This window comes from Drosophila biarmipes, chromosome X (genome assembly GCF_025231255.1).
Source record: "Drosophila biarmipes strain raj3 chromosome X, RU_DBia_V1.1, whole genome shotgun sequence".
Lineage (NCBI taxonomy): Eukaryota > Metazoa > Arthropoda > Insecta > Diptera > Drosophilidae > Drosophila > Drosophila biarmipes.
This window is the reverse complement of record NC_066611.1, coordinates 25,879,166-25,899,997: the sequence shown is the minus strand read 5'-3', so window position 1 is coordinate 25,899,997 and position 20,832 is coordinate 25,879,166. Positions and strand designations below refer to the sequence as shown.

At 46.1% G+C, this 20,832-nt stretch overlaps 5 protein-coding genes across 7 annotated transcripts; 3 read left to right on the top strand and 2 right to left on the bottom strand.

The window, feature by feature from the left end:
- Positions 1-489: 489 nt before the first annotated feature.
- Positions 490-2,669, bottom strand: LOC108024107 (uncharacterized). Its single transcript, XM_017093885.3, has one exon. It carries the CDS (start codon positions 2,414-2,416, stop codon positions 884-886), a length of 1,533 nt encoding a protein of 510 aa, XP_016949374.1. The 5' UTR covers positions 2,417-2,669; the 3' UTR covers positions 490-883.
- A 576-nt stretch (positions 2,670-3,245) lies between these two features.
- On the top strand, positions 3,246-4,718 carry LOC108024087 (uncharacterized). The gene has a single exon (XM_017093862.3). The coding sequence runs from the start codon at positions 3,264-3,266 to the stop codon at positions 4,521-4,523; it is 1,260 nt and encodes a 419-aa protein (XP_016949351.1). The 5' UTR covers positions 3,246-3,263; the 3' UTR covers positions 4,524-4,718.
- LOC108024222 (serine protease snake) lies at positions 4,557-8,006 on the top strand. The gene is made up of 5 exons (XM_017094090.3): positions 4,557-5,014; positions 5,105-5,469; positions 5,812-6,126; positions 6,387-6,606; positions 7,036-8,006. Exons 2-5 carry the CDS (start codon positions 5,394-5,396, stop codon positions 7,658-7,660), a joined length of 1,236 nt encoding a protein of 411 aa, XP_016949579.1. The 5' UTR covers positions 4,557-5,014; positions 5,105-5,393; the 3' UTR covers positions 7,661-8,006.
- Positions 8,007-8,051: 45 nt separating this feature from the next.
- On the top strand, positions 8,052-8,918 carry LOC108024224 (C-type lectin 37Da). Its single transcript, XM_017094095.3, has 2 exons — positions 8,052-8,302; positions 8,358-8,918. Exons 1-2 carry the CDS (start codon positions 8,185-8,187, stop codon positions 8,810-8,812), a joined length of 573 nt encoding a protein of 190 aa, XP_016949584.1. The 5' UTR covers positions 8,052-8,184; the 3' UTR covers positions 8,813-8,918.
- A 1,551-nt stretch (positions 8,919-10,469) lies between these two features.
- Positions 10,470-20,544, bottom strand: LOC108024186 (non-canonical poly(A) RNA polymerase protein Trf4-1). Of its 3 annotated transcripts, XM_017094027.3 has the most exons (6): positions 20,365-20,544; positions 16,613-17,807; positions 15,843-16,523; positions 14,577-15,298; positions 13,635-14,336; positions 10,470-13,572 (listed from the first exon to the last, which is right to left on the bottom strand). In XM_017094027.3, the coding sequence occupies exons 2-5, from the start codon at positions 17,571-17,573 to the stop codon at positions 13,671-13,673; spliced, it is 3,030 nt and encodes a 1,009-aa protein (XP_016949516.1). In that variant the 5' UTR covers positions 17,574-17,807; positions 20,365-20,544; the 3' UTR covers positions 10,470-13,572; positions 13,635-13,670. The 3 variants fall into 3 exon arrangements, with proteins under 3 accessions (XP_016949516.1, XP_016949515.1, XP_050744177.1); XM_017094026.3 differs by having other exon boundaries at positions 10,470-14,336; XM_050888220.1 differs by lacking the exon at positions 20,365-20,544 and adding an exon at positions 19,969-20,108 and having other exon boundaries at positions 10,470-14,336.
- Between the last annotated feature and the right edge of the window lie 288 nt (positions 20,545-20,832).

The following is a 20,832-nucleotide window of genomic DNA, read 5'->3' as shown; positions in this document are numbered from 1 at the left end:
ATCAAATCATCTTTAAGCGGCTTAAAAAATAGTTTCAAAATGAAGTTTGTACGCGTGTTTCACGTACTTTCTTTTGCGTTAACCTTTTTACAAAAGTATTACTTTATCGACATCGAGATGCAATATTTCGAATACCGACCAAAAGTTCGGCGAAAAAGAAAGAGATGAGACTATTTTCCTTTGGCCGACCTCTTGTATTGAAAAAGAAAGAGAGGGGACCTATTTCCTGTTGAACCCTAGTTATGTAAGTGTTAAAGTAATAACAAGAAGATCGCAAGCAATACATGCTTATAGATTTACGGAATTGGTCTATGGATTTCAAGAAACAGCTCCACTGTACTGCGATCCGATGAGGTGGGTGTGAAAGTTTTATAGCTGAGCATGGTCGTCGCCAACCAGCGTCGCAAACTGGCAACAGCAGCAATAGAAACAAAGGGCGATCCTCACGAGCATAATTTTACAATATTCAAAACTCACTCAAAATTTCCGTTGCCGTCTTTATTCGAAAAAAATAAATAAAAATGAACAATACAACAAGCGTTCGTAGGTACTTCAAATATCATGGGTCTACCTCGAATAGAGGAATATTTTCAAAAATGCTCTTGCATACAGTACATGCTAGCTTTGTGACACCTTCGTACGCAACACGTATACATTTTTCTTTTTGTTTCTTTAGGTTTACAAAAAAGAGACCATTACATGTTGTCTTTAGGCTCGGATTATTATATGAATCGTTGTCAAAAAATTAAATGTTTTCAAAAATACATCACAGACAACTTAACAAAACAAAACGTTACTTCTACGAGCGTTTTTTATAACCTTCACACAGCTTCCCAGCATTTCTTAATTCTACTATCCGAGATATAGCTACAAAGGCTCCTGCTTAGCGACGTTTGCGCTTCAAGGTCTCAAGGTAGTCGATTATAAGCTGGGGGTACAGGTACCTGACAGACGGAAGAGTGACAGTGTCCATTTCGGAGCAGCCCTTCCAGGTGACGAACAGGAAGAGAAGGCCACGAACTTTAAAACTGTGCTGAACCTTCTCCATCTCCAGACCGCGCTCCAAGCCGAAGACACCCTGGTACGGCTGCTTCCAAGGATCTCCGAACGCCCTGCGCCCGCCGCATCCGCTGCGTCCACCGTTTCCACAACCCTTGGTCAAATTAAACAAGTTTCCGGCCGGCCTAGACAGACGGCTATCCAGCTCTTCAAGCAGCTGGTCCAACTCCATCTGGATCGGATCCTTAATCGTCAGCTGCTCCAGGGCTTCCAGGGAATTCCATACTCCCCTTGGTGGGTCCTCAGGAGAACCAGCGGCACTGGCGGCACAGCAGGCCAACGAAAGGGGCGCTGCTGCTCCCAAGGCCTCATCGCTGCTGGTCTTCCTGTAAGATGTCACTTTGAGTTTCTTGGCTTTCGCCTCGTTTGCAGTGACAGCAGGAAGTGAATTTAAGGGCTGGGTTGCCTGGGTCAAGGTTACCGAACACGACGTGAAAATGGCCGTATCCACTTCGCTTCCAACGTCCTTGATCGCCGGCTTCTGCTGGGTAGAGGCTGGGCTCGGCTTCTTATTGCCTATCTTTGCCTTAGCCTTGCCGCCTCTCGCCTTCTTTTTCTTGCCATACCAAGGCTGGTTGCTGCCCCAAGCCGTCTTGCGTGCCGAAGAGGTGGTGGGAGCCCCCTGACCCTTTGGCTGTCCGACGCCATCAGCGATTGAAGTCTCTTCCGGCTCGCTTTTAGAGGAGCTCATGGGAGGCTCCTGATCAACTTGCTCCACAATAGTCTGCTGTTTCCCCGGCTTCCTTCCTCCGAAGAACATTGCGGGATAATCCTGATCTTCTTGCTCTACAAGGCCCTTCACGACAGCCAGCTGCTTCCGCTGGGTAAAGAATACCACCGGCTTCTTCTGGGTAAAGAATACCACTGGCTTCTTCTGGTCCTCCTGCTTTACGAGGTCAATGGATAGTGGAAGCCCGATCGGCTTGATCTGGGTAGAGGGTCTACCTGAAGAGGTGGTGGGGACCAGAGGAGCGGGCTCTTCGTTTACGACCTCATCCTGCTTGGCCTGGACAGAAGATCCCTCGCCCTGTTTCTCGGCTCCCAAGCAAGTTGTGGGGAGCTTTTGGTCCACTTCCTTTGCGAGCTTCGCCTTCTCCTGGCACTCATAAAAAAGTTGCCGCTCGAAGTTGCTCAACAAATCGAGACACTTGTCCATCTCCTCGAGCGGTTCCCAGGTGCTCTGCTCGGGTGGATAGCCCTCCCACTTGACCAGGACCTGGGGACGGCCGTTGAGGAAGCGTTTTCCGACTATTTTTTCTACTTGGAACTCGGGATCCTGGTCATCGAACGGCGATTCGCCCCCATCGGAGCGCCCTCCAGCTGGGCTGGCGGTGCAGCCTTCTCCTTTACCAGACATTTAGAGCTTTTCAAGAACGATTAACAGGAAGACTGGAACGGAAAACGGGATTCGGAGATTTACCCTGGAAGCGTCGACGACAAAGTGGGAGAAGGAAGCGTCGCGCGGAAAAAAGAAACATGGCGGCAAGCTTGAGCTGGGTGCTGCCAGCCCGCTGCAAAATGCATTCGCTACACGTGGTCTGGATAAGCAGTCTCCACTGCACTGTCTACATATATAACTACCATTTCCAAGCAAAATATGTTGTAGACGAAATTTTAAGCAAAGAAAAATAGATATAATATATTTTTCTGTAATAATATCATAATTATTCTTGCCTATCATTCTACGTCGTTCCTAAAAGCCCTAACATAGAATAGAAATCCCAACCTCAATTTGCTGTAAATTAACATCTTTGTCACCGCAGTCGACTGAAGGTTTGTCGCTATTGCTCTATTCAGAAGTTGGTTTTAGTTAGTTTTTCTAAACATCCAATTTCCATGTACACTTGAATGGCTAAAAAGCTTACTAGCAGTTCCTAATCAGTTCAAACTAAGAACCTGTAATACTTCATTTTACTTTTAAGTTAATGTATAACATTATGTTTCTAAATTAATTAATTTTAAATAAATTAATTAGTACTGTTAATACTAAAATGCTTCAGAACAGAACAGAAAAATAAAGTTCGAAAGGGGCAGTTGAAAAAGGGATCCCCGAAATTCAACAATTGAAAGTGCGCACTTTCGTCTGAAATATAACAGACTGGAATATCCCCAACGGTCGTATTTTAAACGCGTTGGCAGCGCCGAAGCTTGCCGCCATATTTCAATTTTACATTCCGCGTTTTTCTTTGTGTTCCTGCGAAAACATGCCTGGTGGGCAGCCGGACGAACCCCGCGGCTCTCCGGCCGTACCTGAGCCGGTGTTTATCGTCGAGAAGATCATCGGCAAACGCATCGCGAACAGTCGCCTCCAGTTCCTGGTAAAATGGGAGGGATTCCCCAAGACATCGAACTCCTGGGAGCCCATAGAGCACGTGTCGCACTGCTGCGACCTGATAGGCAACTTCGAGAAGGAGCTGGTGAGGCAGGGCTTGGCCAGGGAGTTGGCAACAAGTAACGAACCAGTAGCGAAAATCCTGGATAAGCGCCTCGTGGACGGCTGCGTCCAGTACCTGGTGAAATGGCGGAGCTATCCCCAGGAGGACAACAGCTGGGAGCCCCTGGAGGCCCTGAGCCACTGCTTGGACCTCCTTGGCGACTTCGAGGCGCAGCTGATGGCCAGGAGCCAGGCACAGGAGGCGCAGTTCGTGGCTCAAAGCCAGGCCCAGGAGGCACCTTTCATTCCTCCTAGTCAGGGTCAGGAGGCGACTTCCTCGGCCGGGAGCAGCCAGTGGCCTTCCGGCAGGTCAAAGCGAATGAGATCGCTATCTAAGGATCCGCTAGTTGGTCAACAAGCCGCGAGCAATACGCTTGCAGTGACAAAGCGCAGGCGCAGGGGTCCCCTTCCCCGACGAGAAGCTTGCATTGTGCTCTTGGACGAGTCCAGCGACCTTGGGGCCCCAGAAGCAGCAGTGGCATCTCAATCGGAAGCAGCTCCATCGGCAGTGATCAATCCTCCTGTAGTGATAAAACGCAGGCGCAGGCGCCTTCCCCGACGAAAAGCAAGCATTGCGCTTTTGCACGAGTCCAGCCACCGTGTGACCCCAGAGGCAGCATTGACATCTCAATCGGCAGCAGCTCCGCCGGCCCAGGAAACGAACGAACCGAGCATCAGTGAGCAGCCACCATCGGATGTCTTGGCAATGGAGCCAGTGGGTGCTGGGGCTCCCAGCGCATCGAATATGCCGAGCCCGGACACGGAGCAGGAGGAGCTGCCAAGCTGCAGCAGCGTGTCCAATCCAGCCCCGCATAGCTGGAAAATGCCGCCGTGCAAGAGCACTTTCGGCCTAATGCGCGGCTTGGAGCTGGACAAGGTTTGTCACAGCTTTGCGGTGCGCGAGCATCTCTTCCTGTTTGTCACCTGGAAGGGCTGTCCAAAGGTGGACGCTGTGCCGCTGGCAGACCTCGCGAAGGTATACCCAATAGAAGTTTTGCGCTACTTTCAGAGCTTGGAAAAGTTACCTTAGGGTAACCAAAAGAGAAACAAGACAAACCAAACAACCAAAGATTTATTTATGCAGCCTCACTGCAAGTACAAACACACTCTTGTTTGTGATGATGATGTACCTTCGGCACGTTTACCAATAAAACCACACCATATGTAAACTCATTCAAGTTGCCTAAGCCTGCGAAAGTAAACAATGCGAATAAGCCAAGTTCAATGAGCCAGAGCAAACGAATTAGTGAATCGAGCGGGAGAACCGGTTGTTTTTGCTTTTATTGATTCCATTTCGATTCTGGCTGCTATCAGAAAATCCCAAGTGGTGTGTCACAAGTGTCAAGACCCATCTGGAGAGATAACCCAGCCGGGGAATCGAACAAAGCCATCGTTTGATTTTATTGTTGCTAAATTTCGGCGGGGCGCCGGGAAAGAGCGCGTGCCTGTACTGAAACAAGAGTGATTTCAACACGATGATGCAGCACTGATCGAAAGCCCACAGCCCGATAGCTGGAGAAGGTATGATTATATCACTACTATTAGCTTAGGTTCAGGTCTCAAAGTTGCACGGACTCCTGTCTAAAATAATCATTTCTTGCTTCTTCCCAGTTGTAGTGCCTCATTGTACTGATTATAAAGTTCAAAGAACTTAAACAGCTCACCAATTCTGCTGTAATTGTGTGGATAAGTACTGATCTAACTTTCAGAAATATTAATCATGCTGTTTTGTGTCTCCGAATCCATTAAATAGGTTCTCTCAGTGTGCCGCCTCGCTTGCGACTAATTGCCTCTTGGAAGTTGGAAGTTGCCCGGCTGGTTTCTGCTCTCAGGTCTGGGAGCGCCAATCGGCGAGCTGACCCCACTGCAGTTCGCATCGCGCGCTGATCGAGAACGGAGGATGAGCAGTCGGTGTGCCTCTTCCACGTCCACCTGTGTGTATCTGCACCTGCTGGTGCTGCTCACACCGCTAGCAGGTGAGTGCAAGTGCCAAACAAGTGTGCTAGAGTCAAGGAAACTATAAAACAGTCGCTGCGTTATGTCTTTTTTGATACTACATATCTCGCACTCGAGTATAATCTTGTTCACTAAAACGTCTTTTTAGCAAACATGGTTCTTATGAGTACTGTAATTTGAAATTAAAGGAACTGTGTACATCTTAAAACGAATATTATCCGCCGCGTTCGTAGATCGGTGCCTATTCTTAAGTTTAAGTTTTTGGGGGGAAATACTTGCAACTTCGTTGGAAATGCCCTTTGGGGACTTTTGTAGATCGCTGTGACTCAACCAACATATCAAATCTAATGGCACTTTCTCAGTCCCAGCTAGCGCAACACCTGCCATAAGTCCGCAGTCGCAGCGCGGCATCGTCTTTCCCAAGGATTCCTTCGATGAGTGCTTCCTGGACGAACTGCAGCGGACGAAGGGCAGTTGCCGGCGCATGGAGGATTGCCCCCTCGCCCTGAAGGGATGGCTGGAGAGGCGCGAGTCCCCCAAGACCTGCTACTTCGTGAGGTTCGATCACTTCGTATGCTGCAAACCGGAGGAGCCGACTGCCACTGAAGTGCCGCCCACGCTCCCCCCCACGCGAAATCCCTTCAAAGCGCCGCTGGTGGTGCGATCCAGTCTGCAGGGTGAGTGTTTTGAGGCATCTCTTGTGTTTTGTAGCTGTTTCAATTATTTTTCAACACTGTGATTATTTAATGTTGTCTCGAAGCCATTTAAGTGATAAGTTTGCCTAACCTAAATTAATCCCTAACCTTGGGAAACCACTCCAAATACTGGTAGATTTATAGTCTCAAACTGGTTGGAAGGCAGCCTTCATGACTTCCCCAGTTTTCTGCAATACATGATGCAATCCATGACTAACGAGGGTTCCCCTTTTACCTTGCAGCCTGCTACGATCTCAACAATGTCAAGAAGACCAACGAGAACGACTTGACCTTCGTGGTCTCGGTAGTGGGCGGGATGCCCACCCGGCCACGGGAGTTCCCCTTCATGGCGGCACTGGGCTGGCGTTCCAACTTCGATCAGCGGATATACTACCGGTGCGGCGGTGCCCTGATCGCCAACAACTTTGTGCTGACGGCGGCCCACTGTGCCGACTTGGGCGGGTAAGCCTAGCACTCCAATGGGGCTCTGATAGCAATCTCGTTTTGGCAGCTTGCTTGGGTTGTTTGTTTGTTGTTTCAAAGGGGATGGCTCTGTGCCGCTGTCTCAGTGACATTTTATCCAGAATATAATGCTCGGAAATCAGACAAAAGTTGACACTTTTAGCCTGTGTGGGCCCAACAATAAGCACTGTTTTATGATTTGTTTTTAATGTTTAGTTTTATTAGATTTTACAAACGATTTTACAAACGTTCGACTAATATTTGTGCGGCACGTCAGGCCAAACGAGCTGAAACACATAACTTGCAATGCCAAATTATTGATATTTTCCAAATTATTGGTCCAATCAATTTCTACTTTTGGGAGTGTAATCTAGACAATTTGCACTAATTTAATGTAGTTCAAACTTACAATGTCGTCTTCTCTTCTAGTGAGCCGCCCAGCCAGGTTCGCCTCGGCGGTGACAATCTGACCCTAGCCGAGGGCGAGGATCTCGTCATCCGCCGGGTGATCATCCATCCGGAATACAATGCCAACACCGCCTACAACGACATTGCTCTGCTAGAGCTGGAGACGGCGGCCAAGCCGGAACTGAAGCCCACATGTATTTGGGCGGAAAAGGAGATCGCCAACTCACTGGTCACGGCCATCGGATACGGGCAGACCAGCTTCGCCGGACTCTCCTCCGCCCAGCTGCTCAAGGTGCCGCTGAAGGGCGTAAGCAACGAGGAGTGCCAGGTGCACTACCAGGAGGACCAGCTGGCCCAGGGACTGCTGGGCACCCAGATGTGTGCCGGCGACATATCCGGCGAGAGGGACACATGTCAGGGCGACTCCGGGGGACCACTGCTCATGCAGGACGGGCCACTGGGCTACGTGGTGGGCATCACGTCGTTGGGACAGGGGTGCGCCAGTGGCCCGCCATCGGTGTACACCAGGGTGTCCAGCTTCGTCGACTGGATCGAGGGCATTGTGTGGCCAGCGCAGCAAGAGGCGGCTGCCCCGAAACCCGCTGAGATGACCAGTCCCGAGTTCGATCTGAGGGCGATGATCTAAAATCAAGCTAGTAATGTATATAAAATATAGACTGTATTGGTCGTAAGGTTCTACTAGATAACGAAAAAATTTACACAAAGGCAAATCTTCTGCATTACTGAAAACAACAAAAATATTTAGATTAAAAAAGAGTCAATCAACTATAAACAAATGCTAACACTAGGCTTAAACTTTCGTTACTTAAAAAATGTACGGCTGAACTAACTTCAAAGTTTTTTAAATTGTATTTACTTGTTCCCCCATATACTGCCTATACTTTTGAGAGCTTGTCGATTCCTGCCTGCTCTTTAACGTAAACTTTTGGTTCACCAATGACTTAAGTTTAAATAAATATTTATACCATTGAGTGCTCTGCGTTCCCTTTCAGGGGATAGAGTTTCTTATGTGGAAGCACTAATATGTGGCTGATTCAGCTGGCTTCACTGGACAAACAGCTGCCCGGAACGGAGGCCCCTGCGTTGGTGTGGGCCATATAAGTGTTCAGAGTCACAGACGGCGGATAGTTGAGCGTCGGACACTGGGCGATGAAGATGCACTTCGTAACAACGCTCCTGCTGGTCCTGGGAAGCGCCTGGAGCCCCTGCCTGGCCTACCTGCCCGACGTGAACATTTTCACCAACTACCGCACCGAGGTGTATAATGGTAAACTTCTACTTGAGCTTCGTAAGTTAGAAAAGAAAAAACCCACCAATCGCAGGCATTCCCTCCGAGATTGACACCACACCGTTCGTTCGGATCGGGGACAACTACTACTACATCGAGCCGACAAACAAGGTCAACTGGTTTCAGGCGGCTGGCGCCTGCCGCATGATGAACGCCCACCTGGCCTCTGTCGAGGACAAGCCGGAAATGGAGGCGCTAATCAAGTACATGAAGGCCAAGGGGTTCAAGAACAACGACTACTTCTGGATATCGGGCAACGACCTAGGCACCGAGGGCGCCTTCTACTGGATGTCCAACGGGCGCCCGATGACCTACGCCCCCTGGAATGGGCCCAAGCAAATGCCGGACAACTACGGCGGCAACGAGAACTGCGTGCACATGTTCGCCACCCGGGAGATGATCAACGACGCCAACTGCAAGATCCAGATGCTGTACGTCTGCGAGGCGACGGAGCCCAAAACCTTTAAGTTCACCTACATCAAGTGGTAGTAGTCCTTGCGCAGGGAGTTCGCCATTCCTCTTCTGCCAATAAGAGCCGAAAATTACCTGAAAACAATGTTAAACAAATGTCAAAATATATGTAGTGGTAGTATAAGTGGCAGTTTGTAGCTGGGAGCTGCCTGAAACAGCTGATATTAGCCAAGATGGCGGATTTCTATTCACTGACGTTTCAATACCAGGCGAACATAAGTCATAGCAGGGGGCTGGTGGGCGTTGACATTTTCTTGCTGGAAGGGAACCGTTACTTTGGTATGAGCAGTCTAGAGATGGGTAATGGCTTGATCAGCCTTAGAGACCGTACATACTTTTTGAGCAGCACACCTCTAGTAATACCCTAAAAAATTGTCGTTGTCCACCTACTAATTCTCCTGTTCGCCTGGTGTTTGCATTTGATAAATCGCTAAATTTCCACTGCATTTCAACATTTTTTCAAAGGCTTCGTAACCTTTTTTCAGTCAAAACGGAAGATTTATTGGTCCCGGACACCAGGCGAACAGAAAACATAGCAGGTGGCAGCTGGTAGCTACAAGCTGACTGAAACAGCTGTTCCTTTTTCAAGATGGCGGCCCTTTCCACATTTCCCCTCCCCCACTGACCAATAGGATGCGATCTCCTTCAAAAAGCGCCGTTAGTTAAGAGCCAAGCTCAGAGTAGTGATGAGCAACCCCAGTCGTGTCACGAACTTGTCTCGCTATGCACGAAATAACAGTTAAGTTCTTTGCATTTGCTTGGGCCGAGACATAGGGGAGCAATCACGAAGGCATCTCCAATAGGCATATAATAATCTGATCAGCTGATTGATTCGACACCTGCTAAACGCTTATGTTCGCCTGGTGTCGGGAAATAAGAAACCAAGCAATTCGACAATTTGCTGGACGGGAAAAGAAGGTATTTTGCATTCCTGATCTTTATTGACATTTCCATAATGTCTGAAAAGTAATTTCTTGATCTTTGACACCAGGCGAACAGAAAACATAGCAAGTGGCAGCTGGTAGCTATAAGCTGACTGAAACAGCTGATATTTTTCAAGATGGCGGACCTTTCCATATTTCCCCATTCCCACTGACCAATAGGAATTGATTTCTATGAGAAAGAACCGTTAGTTGAGAACCGAGCTTAGAGCAACCACAGTCGTGTCACGAATTTGTCACGACACGCATGAAATTACAGTAAAGTCCTATGAATTTTCTTAGGCCTTGCCAAAAGGAAGCAATCACGAGGGCATCTCCAATAAGCTTGTAATAAACTAATTAGCTGATTGATTCAACACCTCCTAAATTATTATGAATAATATTATTATACTTTATGCAGCATTGCTTAAACGAACGAATTTTTACGTTTTCCTGGCCATTTACTTGGACCCAATTTTAAAATGAAAATCCATAGCATATCTTATGGCGCGGCAGCTAACGGTGGTAAAACTTGGAGGATGGTATCGATATTCCTGATCAATTATTTGATTTCTTACTTACCGACGAATTTATACCCTTTGCTCTATTAGTAAGGGGTTTATAGAATTATAGCTTCTTTCCGTGTACAAGTAATGTATTTTTTTTAGGGCAACTCAATATAAAGCACCAAAACAAAGCACTAAGTATAGGAATAAAACTATTAATATTTACGGACACATAAGAAGACGAAACTGTTTTAGTTTTTGCCGGCTTTTATTTGTCGCATCGTTTTGCTTATCGCTTCCGTTTTCTCTTTTTGCTAATTATACAATCAGTTAGATTTACGATTTTTGCTTACTAAATTGTTACGATTCCGATTCTTACACAGCTATTGAACTCTATCATATACATGTATCGATCGATTTATTTGATTCACTTGAATTGAATTTAGTTGCGTTAAATGTAGTTAATTAAATTTAATTTAATTTATTAATACCCTCTAATATCGCGGCGACAAAAAAATGTTCTTGAGTATATGCTTGTGTATATATAACAACAACGGCACACAGGACATATGCGTATCATGAAAGGAAGAGCGAATGCGAATAGAATGGTTTGGGATTGGATTGGAATCAAAAATCGAAACAATTACGCAAAAGAAAACGAGGGGCAATGGATAAGGGGCAAAGGACAAAGGACGAGACGCATGGAATCCAGTAAAGAAATGAGTTAGTTTTACAGTTAGTTGGGCTTACTTGCTAGGCTAAGCGAACAGTGATCAATATTGAAAAATCTACGACATAACCTCAACATTCATAGCGATTATGCGTGAGTTGTGTTTGTGTTGTGGGGTATATTTGTGTGTGGGAGTGCTTACATATGCTCTGGTACACAGTTATGTAGTCTAAGTAGTTTTCGATTTACGATTTAAGAGTCTTACGTGGCTAGATTGCTAATTCTAAACATTTGTTTGTCCACGTTAATCCACAAGTTATGCATATAAATATTGTATATTTATCAATTAGTTAATATTAGTAACTACATACATATAATTCATATAAATATTCAACAGACGAGTGCATAAATTTAATAATTCTTATACCTTTACTCTCCATCGCTCTATAGCTATCTTATTCTCACTTACGGCTCCTTGCCTTTTTCTTTTCCCTTTTTCAACTTTCTATGCTAACTTTACCGTTATGTTTCGTGTTCCTTTAGATCTGGGTGTCTGTGTGTGCTTATGCGTCCGTGTGTTGTGGGTGTGTATGTTTGTGATGTGAGTGAGTGAGAAAGTGTGTAAGGTGGGCTTCAAAGCTCAGCTGCAAGCTTGTAGGAGTCTTCGTGCGAAAAGGAGAGAGCACCTTCGGCATTTGCCAACACTGGGCATTGCATTTTTTACACTAGGCAACAGAAAAAAAGTAACCAACCAAATTTTTCCGAATTGCTAGGATCATAAGTGACTGAAAACCCAAGTTCCTTAAGGAAAAAAAAAACTTAAATTATTTAGTACATTTCTTATTCAGTCCTGCTTTTCACTTTCACTTGTACTTAGCAAGGGAAATGTATCTGTACTAAAGTGTTTAGCCACTTTAAATTTGTTATTTCTGGTTTAACGCTATGTTATGAGCTCTTAGCTCACATTCCACAAACAAGCTTTAGAAGTCACTTATGAAGAGAAACAAGAGAAAGTAAAAATCGGTGTAAAGAAACGCAGTAAATAAACATTTTTTTCATATTATTAAAATTAATTAATAAGCAAATTAAAAAGTTTTGTATACAGCTTGCTTGCAAAACTTCTCTGGAACCCACTAGATTAACGATACAAAAAAAGGTTTTACACACAACACAAGAAATAAACATTAAAATATTGCAACATTTTACGTACATTCTAAAGCTGTTTTTTTTTTTTTGTCATTTAGGATTTTATACGAATCAGAAAAGGAAACTGTACTCTTAAATGAAAATTGTAAATATTGCTGCCTAGCTTTTAAGATCCGAAATGTATCTCTGTGTTCAAGACTCGCCTACAAAACGATTGACAAACATATTCGTAGACTATTTAAGTGATTTTAAAATTAGTTCGCTTTTTTGTTTCTTGTTTGGTATTTTTGTTTTGCTTTCTTTGTTTTCTCTTACAAATGGAAAGAAGAACAGCCTAAAATGTTATACATGTACAAAGTCTAAATGTTCTTTTCTACTCTTCTGCTAGCTCCTTTCGAAGTGTTTTTTAAAAACCTTTCTCAAAATGGCAGTGCGTTTAGAGGGAGGCGTGGTGGGTGGGGTGGGGTGTTACAGTGGGCGTTAACTAAGTATTAACAGAGCTTTGAGAACTATACAAAACAAATGGCAGGAATCTATGCGAAATGCACAACATTGTGTAATCATAATAGTCGGTAGAACGTAATAAGTTTAAACAAAAGATTGTTTTTTTGTTGTAGGTTTGTTCTTTTTTTGTCATTTTTGTGTTGGTTTTTTGTTTGCTTTTTCTTAAAAACACAATTGCTTACGGTCTGGGCAATATGTTTGTACAGTTTTAGTTGGCTCACTATTCTTTGAGCAGGCTTGTAAAGACTAATAAGCATCAAAATAATGATAGTACTATGGTGATCATAAAAACAATTACATTTCAGGTATAAAATTAACTTGAAATAATGAAAAAAGTTTTCGGGAGTGGAAGTTGAAAGGGAGGAAGGTGATGGCGCATTATACTTTCTAGGAAAATGGGATTTTTAGCTTTTTATGTTACTTTTTTTTTACAGTTTGCGCGCATATTCACTTAGTAATATTAGCCTAAGACTTGCGCGCAGATGTTTCCGTTTTTTTTTGGGCAGGGAAGGGTTTTTTAGTTTACAAATATTTGCTTAAAACGTAGAGCATTTTTGAAACTACATGGTACTTTACAATTTATAATGCGCGTGATCATGGGGGTAAAACGGGGATGGGAAGATATGGAGCTCTAGAGCTATAGAAACATATGTTTGCGGACCTTAAATATGTTAGCAGCTAATTTCATACTTCAGTTTATCGCTCTTTTAAACCATTACACTCTAATTTTGAGTTTACATTTATATTTATACCGTTTTATCTAATATATATCTATATATATTCTTTTTTTGCTTTCATATTTATTTTAGAAATAAAATGAAATACATTTAGCGAAATCAGAGGCAAAGTTCCTAACTCTAAGCTTAGTAGGTTTCCTTCGCTCCTCTAATTTAAGCGAGACAGCAATGTAAAATAAAGTCTAAACATTAGTTTGTTGGGCTTATGGTGTAGTAGGGAGCAGGATAAAAGGGAAGTTCGGGCAGCAAGGTCGGGGTATTATTTAGAAAAATGCAGCATATTTTGCAGTAAAACCTGAGAAAGAAATATAATTCATAAATATTGCTAACTCGTAACTATCTCTTTCTCTCTCTCACACATTCACATTCAGAACCACTTCCTATATTCTAGTCCTATCGCTCATCCGGCTCGTTCTGCTGCTGATCCTGCCCGGATCGCGAGGAGCTCGAGCTGCTGCTGGCAATGGATGATTCTGAGGATATGGAAATGATTGATATGGCTGACGACGAGTTCACCAGCGTGCCCCGCAGCGGCGGCAGTCGGCTGCTGTTGTTGTTGCTGCCACTGCTGCCACTGCTGCTACTGTTGCTGCTGTTGCTGCTGCTGTTCGACGCGTTGCCGGCACTGATGGTCGGCGATCCGCCCACCGATTTCTGGTAGCGGTTGCCGCCGCCCAACCGCAGGTGCTGCGGCCTCTGTTGGTGGTGCTGCTGCTGGTGGTGATGCTGTCGATGACTATGGTTGCTATGGCTGTGATGGTGCTGCTGGTGGTAGTTGGAGGAGTTCGAGTTGGACTTGCTCAGCTGCTGCTGCATCGGCGGTGGCACGTAGTACTGCTGGTGGTAGTAGCCGTTGGAATTGTGGTTACCCCTCTGGTTGTAGACGCGTCCTCCACTGCCGTCTCCGCCTGCCCTGCTCGAGGAGCCCGATCCGGAGCCATTGCCATGTCCACCGCCTCCGGTGGAGGTACTAACTCCAGAAGTCTCTTGGTGCTGCTGCTGCGGTTGATCCTCCAGCTCTGGGTCCATCTCCTGGCCAGCGATGTGAACGATTTCAGGCTGTTTTGGTGGTGAAGAGGTTATACATGTGTTCATGCTGCTGCTGTTGCTTCTTGTCATGCTGGCTGCAGTTGCTCCCAATGTCTTTGGATGAAATTTGGTTTGCACTTTCGGTTTCAAATATAACCGGGACTCAACTGCGGCCAGCATGGGAGCATAGCCGACCACCTGATGCCTGGGCATTAGGCAGCCGGCCACCACCAATCATCATGTGTCAAGGCGGGGGATTGTGTGCATTACCGACGAGCCCGTGGATGAGCTGCTGTTTCCGTTTCCGCTTCCACTACCGCCATTGCCAGTTCCATTGCCATTGCCGTTGCCGCTCCAACTGTTCGACGAGGGCATGCCCACGGCGAGCAACGGCAGCGGCATAGGCATGGAGACCAGGCCATTCGGCGGCGACAGCGTGATGTCGATGATCTCCGGAGCACCCGATGTCGTCTCGACCACATCGCAGTCTTTGCTGTCCTCGGAGTCATTTCCCGACGAGGTGCTGCCACGTCTGTGACGCGACTGCGATTGGTTCTGCGACTGCTGCTGCTGCGTATGGGAATGGCTTGACGCATTCTGTTGCTGCTGCTGTTGTTGGGCTCCGCTGGCTGAAACGCCCACGCCCACCACCGCCGCCGTCGTCGTCGTTGTCGCGGCAGACGCGACGGTCCCGGTTACATACGGCTGGCCGCCAGCCAGATGGCCACTGGGATGCCCGTGCCCGTGACTGTGGCTGTGCGCATGGCTGTGCCCGTGAGCGGTGGGCACCTGCGCCGGATGGTGGTACAGCTGCTGGACAACGGCGCCCGAAGGCATGATCACATATTTGGGCGCCCCATTCGAGGCGGAGTACGCAGTGGGAGCGGCAGTGGGCAGCGGCGAGATGCGATCTACCACCACCAGGTGCTCGAAGTTCTCGCGGATCCATTCGCGGTAGTCGATTACGTCGTCGGTGATGTGGATGATTCGACCTGCGTGGGGAACAAAGAGAACCATTACAAATCCAGAACAATTGGCACGAACTGTACAGTTCTTATCACCGATGCTGTTCAATGGGTCAGCACTAAAATTTGCTTGGCTAGTTTGCTTCCGACTTCCAGCTTACAAAGTGTTCTAGCATTCAAATCCTGTTTCTCTGTGCCCTCATTGCCCTCATAATACCCTTAAGTCGAATAAAAGGTCGTTAAACCAGAACTAGACTGAATTAAGGGAAAAAAAGAAAACATATAGCGGATGCAAGCAACTTATAAGGGGGACATTACAAGTTCCAATTGTCTGAAACTTTGTAGCTTTACTAGAGATTTAAGATTATGCAGTTGTCATTATATTTTTTGTGTATGTATATTAAAGCTCCCTTGTTGAAAACTGACCCTTCATTAATCTTATAGGATAATTAAATAGTATTTCAGTAGTTCTGAAACCCCCGATTGGTCGTCATAACAGTTGCATTCTGCTCTAGCCTAATCTCTATTCCCAAGATTTACATTTTTACATTTGAAGGTAACGATCACTTACCCAGTATGGAATCCACCCGTGGATCGATGCCGAGTAGGTTAAGCGGGCTGACGGCGAGGGCGAGGACGCGGTAGGCGCACTTAAAGGCCTGTTGGACCTGGAAGACGCCGTAGCTGCTCCGTCCGATGTCGTTGCCCGGCGTCAGCGGATCCTCGATACACAAAAGCGACGGTCGATGCCCATCGACCATGTCGCGCTGCAGCTCGTCTTTCGGCATGTAACGACCACCGTTCTTTATGGAGATGCCGATCTTCATGTAGTTAAACCGACGGCCGTAAAGCTCGAAGAACTCGAGGAGGAGCACCCCCAGATTGGCTGTGTCGTGGTAGATGCCGCGCGGATGCATCTGCAGGAAGCTGATACACATGAGGATCAGCGAGTAGGAGGAGATGCCGCCCGTGAACACCTCGTTGAGATCGCGGAGCAGTAGGAACTGCTTGAGCACCAGCACCAGCTTTCCTAGCACTGGATAGTCGCGCTTAAACTTCTTAATAAGCTCCGCCGACTGCACGCCGCTCTGCATGTTGAACGATATGTCTACCTTCACCTGCGTTTCCCGGTCCGTCAGCTTGATGATGGGTACGGATGCCTTGTCCAGTACACGCACTGTGCAAGCCTCGGCGATGCCGCGGCTTACCAACTCGAATTCCAGCGTGCGCAGGGGCAGTTTCTCCCACAAACCTGAAGTAAACCGAAGAAAATAAGAATTAAAAAGGCTCGATTTATATGCCCTCTTAGGGAGCAACATTAAATTTGGGGTCTCAACTTACCTAGCACAACGAGATCAATGTCGGAGGTGGGCAAAAAGAGGCCGGTGCGGAAGGAACCAAAAATCTCGACCACCGCCTGTGGCCAGATGGAATGGACAACGGCCTCGATGCGCTTGACCACCTCGTTGCGAATGGCGTGTTCGCAGGGCGTGGGTAGGACGTATTGGTAGAAGTGTTCCATCTCCTCGTGCAGCCCGATAACGCCCTCGCCATAGGGATAGTCTTGTTTGCGCCACGGCTCGCCCTTGTACTTGGCGATCATCTCCATGTGGTTGTTCATATAGTAATGGGCGCCGCCGGCCTTGTTCTCCGGGCGTTTCTTGCGCGACGGATTGTAGTAGATGCTGTTCGTACGGCTGGCGGGCGTTGTCGTTGTCTGTGGCGGGTTGTTGCTGGTGTCGCTCATACTGGTGGCTGGACCAGTCGTGGTCGCGGCTGTGGTGGCCGCTGTGGTAGCCGGACTGCTGGTGCCGGTTCCGCTGGTTCCTCCACCTGAAACGGGTCCGTTGGTTGAACTGCTGTTTGCGGGCGAGTTATTATCCCGGTTCGTGGTGGAGTCTGCCGACGAGCTGGTAGTGCTGCAGCTGTTGTTGTTGGTGCTGTTGCCGCTGGTGGTGATGTTGCTGTGGCGCTGCGTGGTTCCGTTCAGTTGCTGCTGCTGCTGCAGGACCTCCAGGGAATCCGCTCGGAAGTTGAGCACCCGATTTAGCGAGCTGTTGGGTCGCGATAAGTAGGGTTTGCCCGTTGAATTGTTGCCAATACTGTTGGTCGGGTTGCTGCTGTTGTTGTTACCACTGCTGTTGTTGCTGCTGTTAACGCTGCCGTTGGTCGTCGTCGCCTGCTGTAGCTGTTGATCAAGCAATGCGCCCATCTCCTGGGCATTCGTCTCCCAAATCTTTAACCATGTGCGCAGCGATGGTCCCTCCTGTTCCTTCTGAAACCAGCCAACAAATGGATCCATTCAAGACGGTTTCACACGGCTGTTGGCTGGGCGGGAAACGAGAGGGGCGCGTCTCTCTTTCGCTTCGTCCTTCCTTCTATGTCCTCTGCGTCCTTGTGTACAATATTTAGATGATCCTCTATGTCTATTTAGATCCGATCAAATCTGTGGGATGCGTGTTCCACAGGGGAAAAGAGTTATCGTCTCCTTTTGGCAGGGACTTTACGCCTTTTCTAGTTTCTCAGCATTCGAGAGCTGCAATAAGCGTGGCAAATATGTTTCAATTAGATGTTTGTCTAGAGTCGTAACTGTCACTATTAAAGATGAAGAAACACCTGAAGAGTTTGTCTAAATCAATCAATACACTTGTGTAATTATTGCTTTAATGGGCGATAATATATTTTATATGTAAACCTAGTATAGTTTTCATTTACTGTCAGTCTGATTAACATTCAATTTGGTTCGCTGGCCTTTTTCAGAATAATTAGGTACTGACAACCCTTAATAATAAGGATTCAATGTTCCTATTCGGGTTTATAATTATCCAAATGTAACCCTGTTTTGATTAATGCTTAGGTTAGGACTAAGCAAGTAAGCTTATGTGAATATAAAAACTATTAACATATTTCGTTTGCTACGTAGAAATGTACAATGTAGGGCAAAATAAAAAACAAATGCTGCAAAGGGAATTCAAATACCATTTTTGCATATAATAAAATGGTATAGCGACACTGTTTTTGTGACTTTAACGAAATGCCTATATATTTTATTGAGGTCTCCTCAAAGATGAAATACCCTTCTTCCTTTAAATCGCCAGAAGAAACTTACACAAGTATAAAGTATCAACATATTAGGCATTTCAAAGTGTCAACCAACTTGAGGTCTTCCATATAAGGCAACTTTATTCACTTATCCCGCCTTCCATTGGAATTGTGCGGCACTTATTATTTATGGTAATCCCCAAGAAAGATCAATAACAACACGGCCTTTATATGTATGTTTGTAATTGGATAAATCTCTTGAATGGCAACCCGCTACCACTGATACCGATACCAATACCGATATCGATATATAGGTTAAACTAGGGGATAAATAAACAAAGGAAAGGAGACTAGAAAGAGAATGGAGAGGCTAAGGGGGGAAATAACAATAAATAATAGTTGTTGTTTCTGGCCTGCCACTCTCCAAAAAGGCGTTTGCATGCATTTTGCTCAATTGGAAAGCGTAAATGGCAAACTATTAAATTATGCGCTCTTTTCTACAAATAGAAATGCGCGGCTCTCCACTCTTTCCCAGGTCTTTCTCCTCCCTCTCTCTTTCTTTTTTTTGCAGCCAATTGCAGCTGAAGCGTTTAAAGGCGCCAGGCGAAAATTGTTTTTCAGAGCGCAAAAAATCACACACACTGGCAAAACTGGCAAGAAAAGAAAAACCAAAATGGGCCACAACAAAAAGGTTTTCACGTACGTAAAGCAAGTACAAAAAAAAGAAGCAAAAGCGCTCACGAGACTCCGAGGCCCGCAAATAAATGACTTCCAAAGTGATATTATATCTCGCACCAATACACTGATGGCTACTCTAGTTTTGTGCACTTGCGTGTGTATGTGCAAGGGCGTACAGGTGGCCGTAGTATGGGGGTGGGAGTGGGAGCGGGACAGCACACATGCACATGTACCGAAAGGCGGCTTCGATTATGCAAAAAAAAAAAAGAAAACGAACATAGACAGCGAAATTAAGGGAAGGACCAAGCAGAGCCATGCCAGACCCACACACTGACAAACTACACATTTTACCCGATTCCGATATTCATTTGCTGGCTAAATTTTTCTTTTAAATTCAGTTGCATTTGGCAGAGGAAAACTCCCACACACATACACATTCATGCAAGCAGGCCACCGCGCACATGTACTTGTACATTTTAGGCAAATTAACACTTTCTTAATGCTGGTCAGTGTTGGTTAACGACCCGAGGTGGGCCCACAGAGAAGGCGTGAGGTGATAATAAAGGAAGACGGAAAGAGAGGAAGCGCATGCTTTTTTATTGTTTTAACCGGCAAAACTTTGCTGGGCTTAAATAAGGCTGATTAACTAATTGCAGCTGCTATCGATAGGGGTTGCCACCTGGCTGCGGAAGACTGCTTTACAGCACTGGCCGCCGCAAATGTAAACATTTAATTTATGCAACCGCTGCAGTAATTCAGCGAAAATCAATTAAGCAGACTACTTTAGTCACTCGCTCCCATTCTCGCACCCACACACGTGCGTATCTGGCCCGCTCTTCCCATATTTCTCGCGTAATTCCGTTGGAATTTTTCACACACAATTATTTTTTCATTCTTTCTATTTTTTTTGGCCGTTTTACCTTGACGAGTTTTGTTCTCGTTGCCATTGCGTTGTATTTCAAGTTTATCACACTTACATATTCGCACGCACACACGCGCACCGAAACGTGCACAAAATACACATGTTGGCCATAAAAAAAGCTAAGTTATAGTAGGACAGTTGTTTTTTTGCAGCTCAAAACCCGCCCAAAACTTAATGGAAAATTACAGTTGTTGTCGGCGTCGCTTATGCCTCTTCTGCTCTTTGTCACACACACTCTCTCTCTCTCTGTCACTCTCTTCCTCCTCGCTATATATCCTTATAAGCACTAACAATTTCTGCTTCTCGCTCACTTTCGTTGCGCTCCCGCTGGCGCTCTCTCTTTCGCTCCTTGCCTCTATGCCTTTTTATGCACACCACACGCACACACCCGCAGGCAGCGAGACATTCGACACACGCACACGACTGGTTCTTTCGAGAATCGAATTATTACCGAAATGTATGAAGTGCAATAAGTGCGCCTCGCAGTGCAAGTTTGCATTTCCTGTGCAGATCGCAGGCCTCAACCGCGTGCGATTGTCTCTCGCCCTTTTGCAGCGCTCCCTGTCAATTTCTGTTAATTTAAAAACGACAGCAAAATTGCAATTTGTGTGCGAACACGCGACTACTAGAGGTGGAGAAACACCGATGCTTTCAAAATATCGGTAACATCGATGTTTGGCTGCGGCTATCGATGTTTTTATATTTTTATTTATGCTCCATAACGTCTTACCTCCAATTCCCTAAACTACAAATCAACTTATTCCAAAAGATAAGTATGCTCAACAAGATTAGCCTCATCTTAGAAATCAGCCTGTTGAACACATTTGCTTCAGTCTTGTGTGTCGACCTTCTCCAGCCTCTTGGGGAGTCGATGTATTCAAAGCTATATTTCTGCGGGCAACCTTCTTAGGGGGTTCGC

Bases quoted from the DNA above. Each gene is read 5' to 3' on its own strand.
- LOC108024107 (XM_017093885.3), bottom strand. From the start codon at position 2,416: ATGTCTGGTAAAGGAGAAGGCTGCACCGCCAGCCCAGCTGGAGGGCGC.
- LOC108024087 (XM_017093862.3), top strand. From the start codon at position 3,264: ATGCCTGGTGGGCAGCCGGACGAACCCCGCGGCTCTCCGGCCGTACCT.
- LOC108024222 (XM_017094090.3), top strand. From the start codon at position 5,394: ATGAGCAGTCGGTGTGCCTCTTCCACGTCCACCTGTGTGTATCTGCAC. The intron at 5,470-5,811 runs GTGAGTGCAAGT...GCACTTTCTCAG, and splicing joins GCTGCTCACACCGCTAGCAG to TCCCAGCTAGCGCAACACCT. The intron at 6,127-6,386 runs GTGAGTGTTTTG...TTTACCTTGCAG, and splicing joins GGTGCGATCCAGTCTGCAGG to CCTGCTACGATCTCAACAAT.
- LOC108024224 (XM_017094095.3), top strand. From the start codon at position 8,185: ATGAAGATGCACTTCGTAACAACGCTCCTGCTGGTCCTGGGAAGCGCC. The intron at 8,303-8,357 runs GTAAACTTCTAC...CACCAATCGCAG, and splicing joins CCGCACCGAGGTGTATAATG to GCATTCCCTCCGAGATTGAC.
- LOC108024186 (XM_017094026.3), bottom strand. From the start codon at position 17,573: ATGGATCCATTTGTTGGCTGGTTTCAGAAGGAACAGGAGGGACCATCG. The intron at 16,524-16,612 runs GTAAGTTGAGAC...GGTTTACTTCAG, and splicing joins CATTGATCTCGTTGTGCTAG to GTTTGTGGGAGAAACTGCCC. The intron at 14,337-14,576 runs GTAATGCACACA...CCACCAAAACAG, and splicing joins GCTCATCCACGGGCTCGTCG to CCTGAAATCGTTCACATCGC.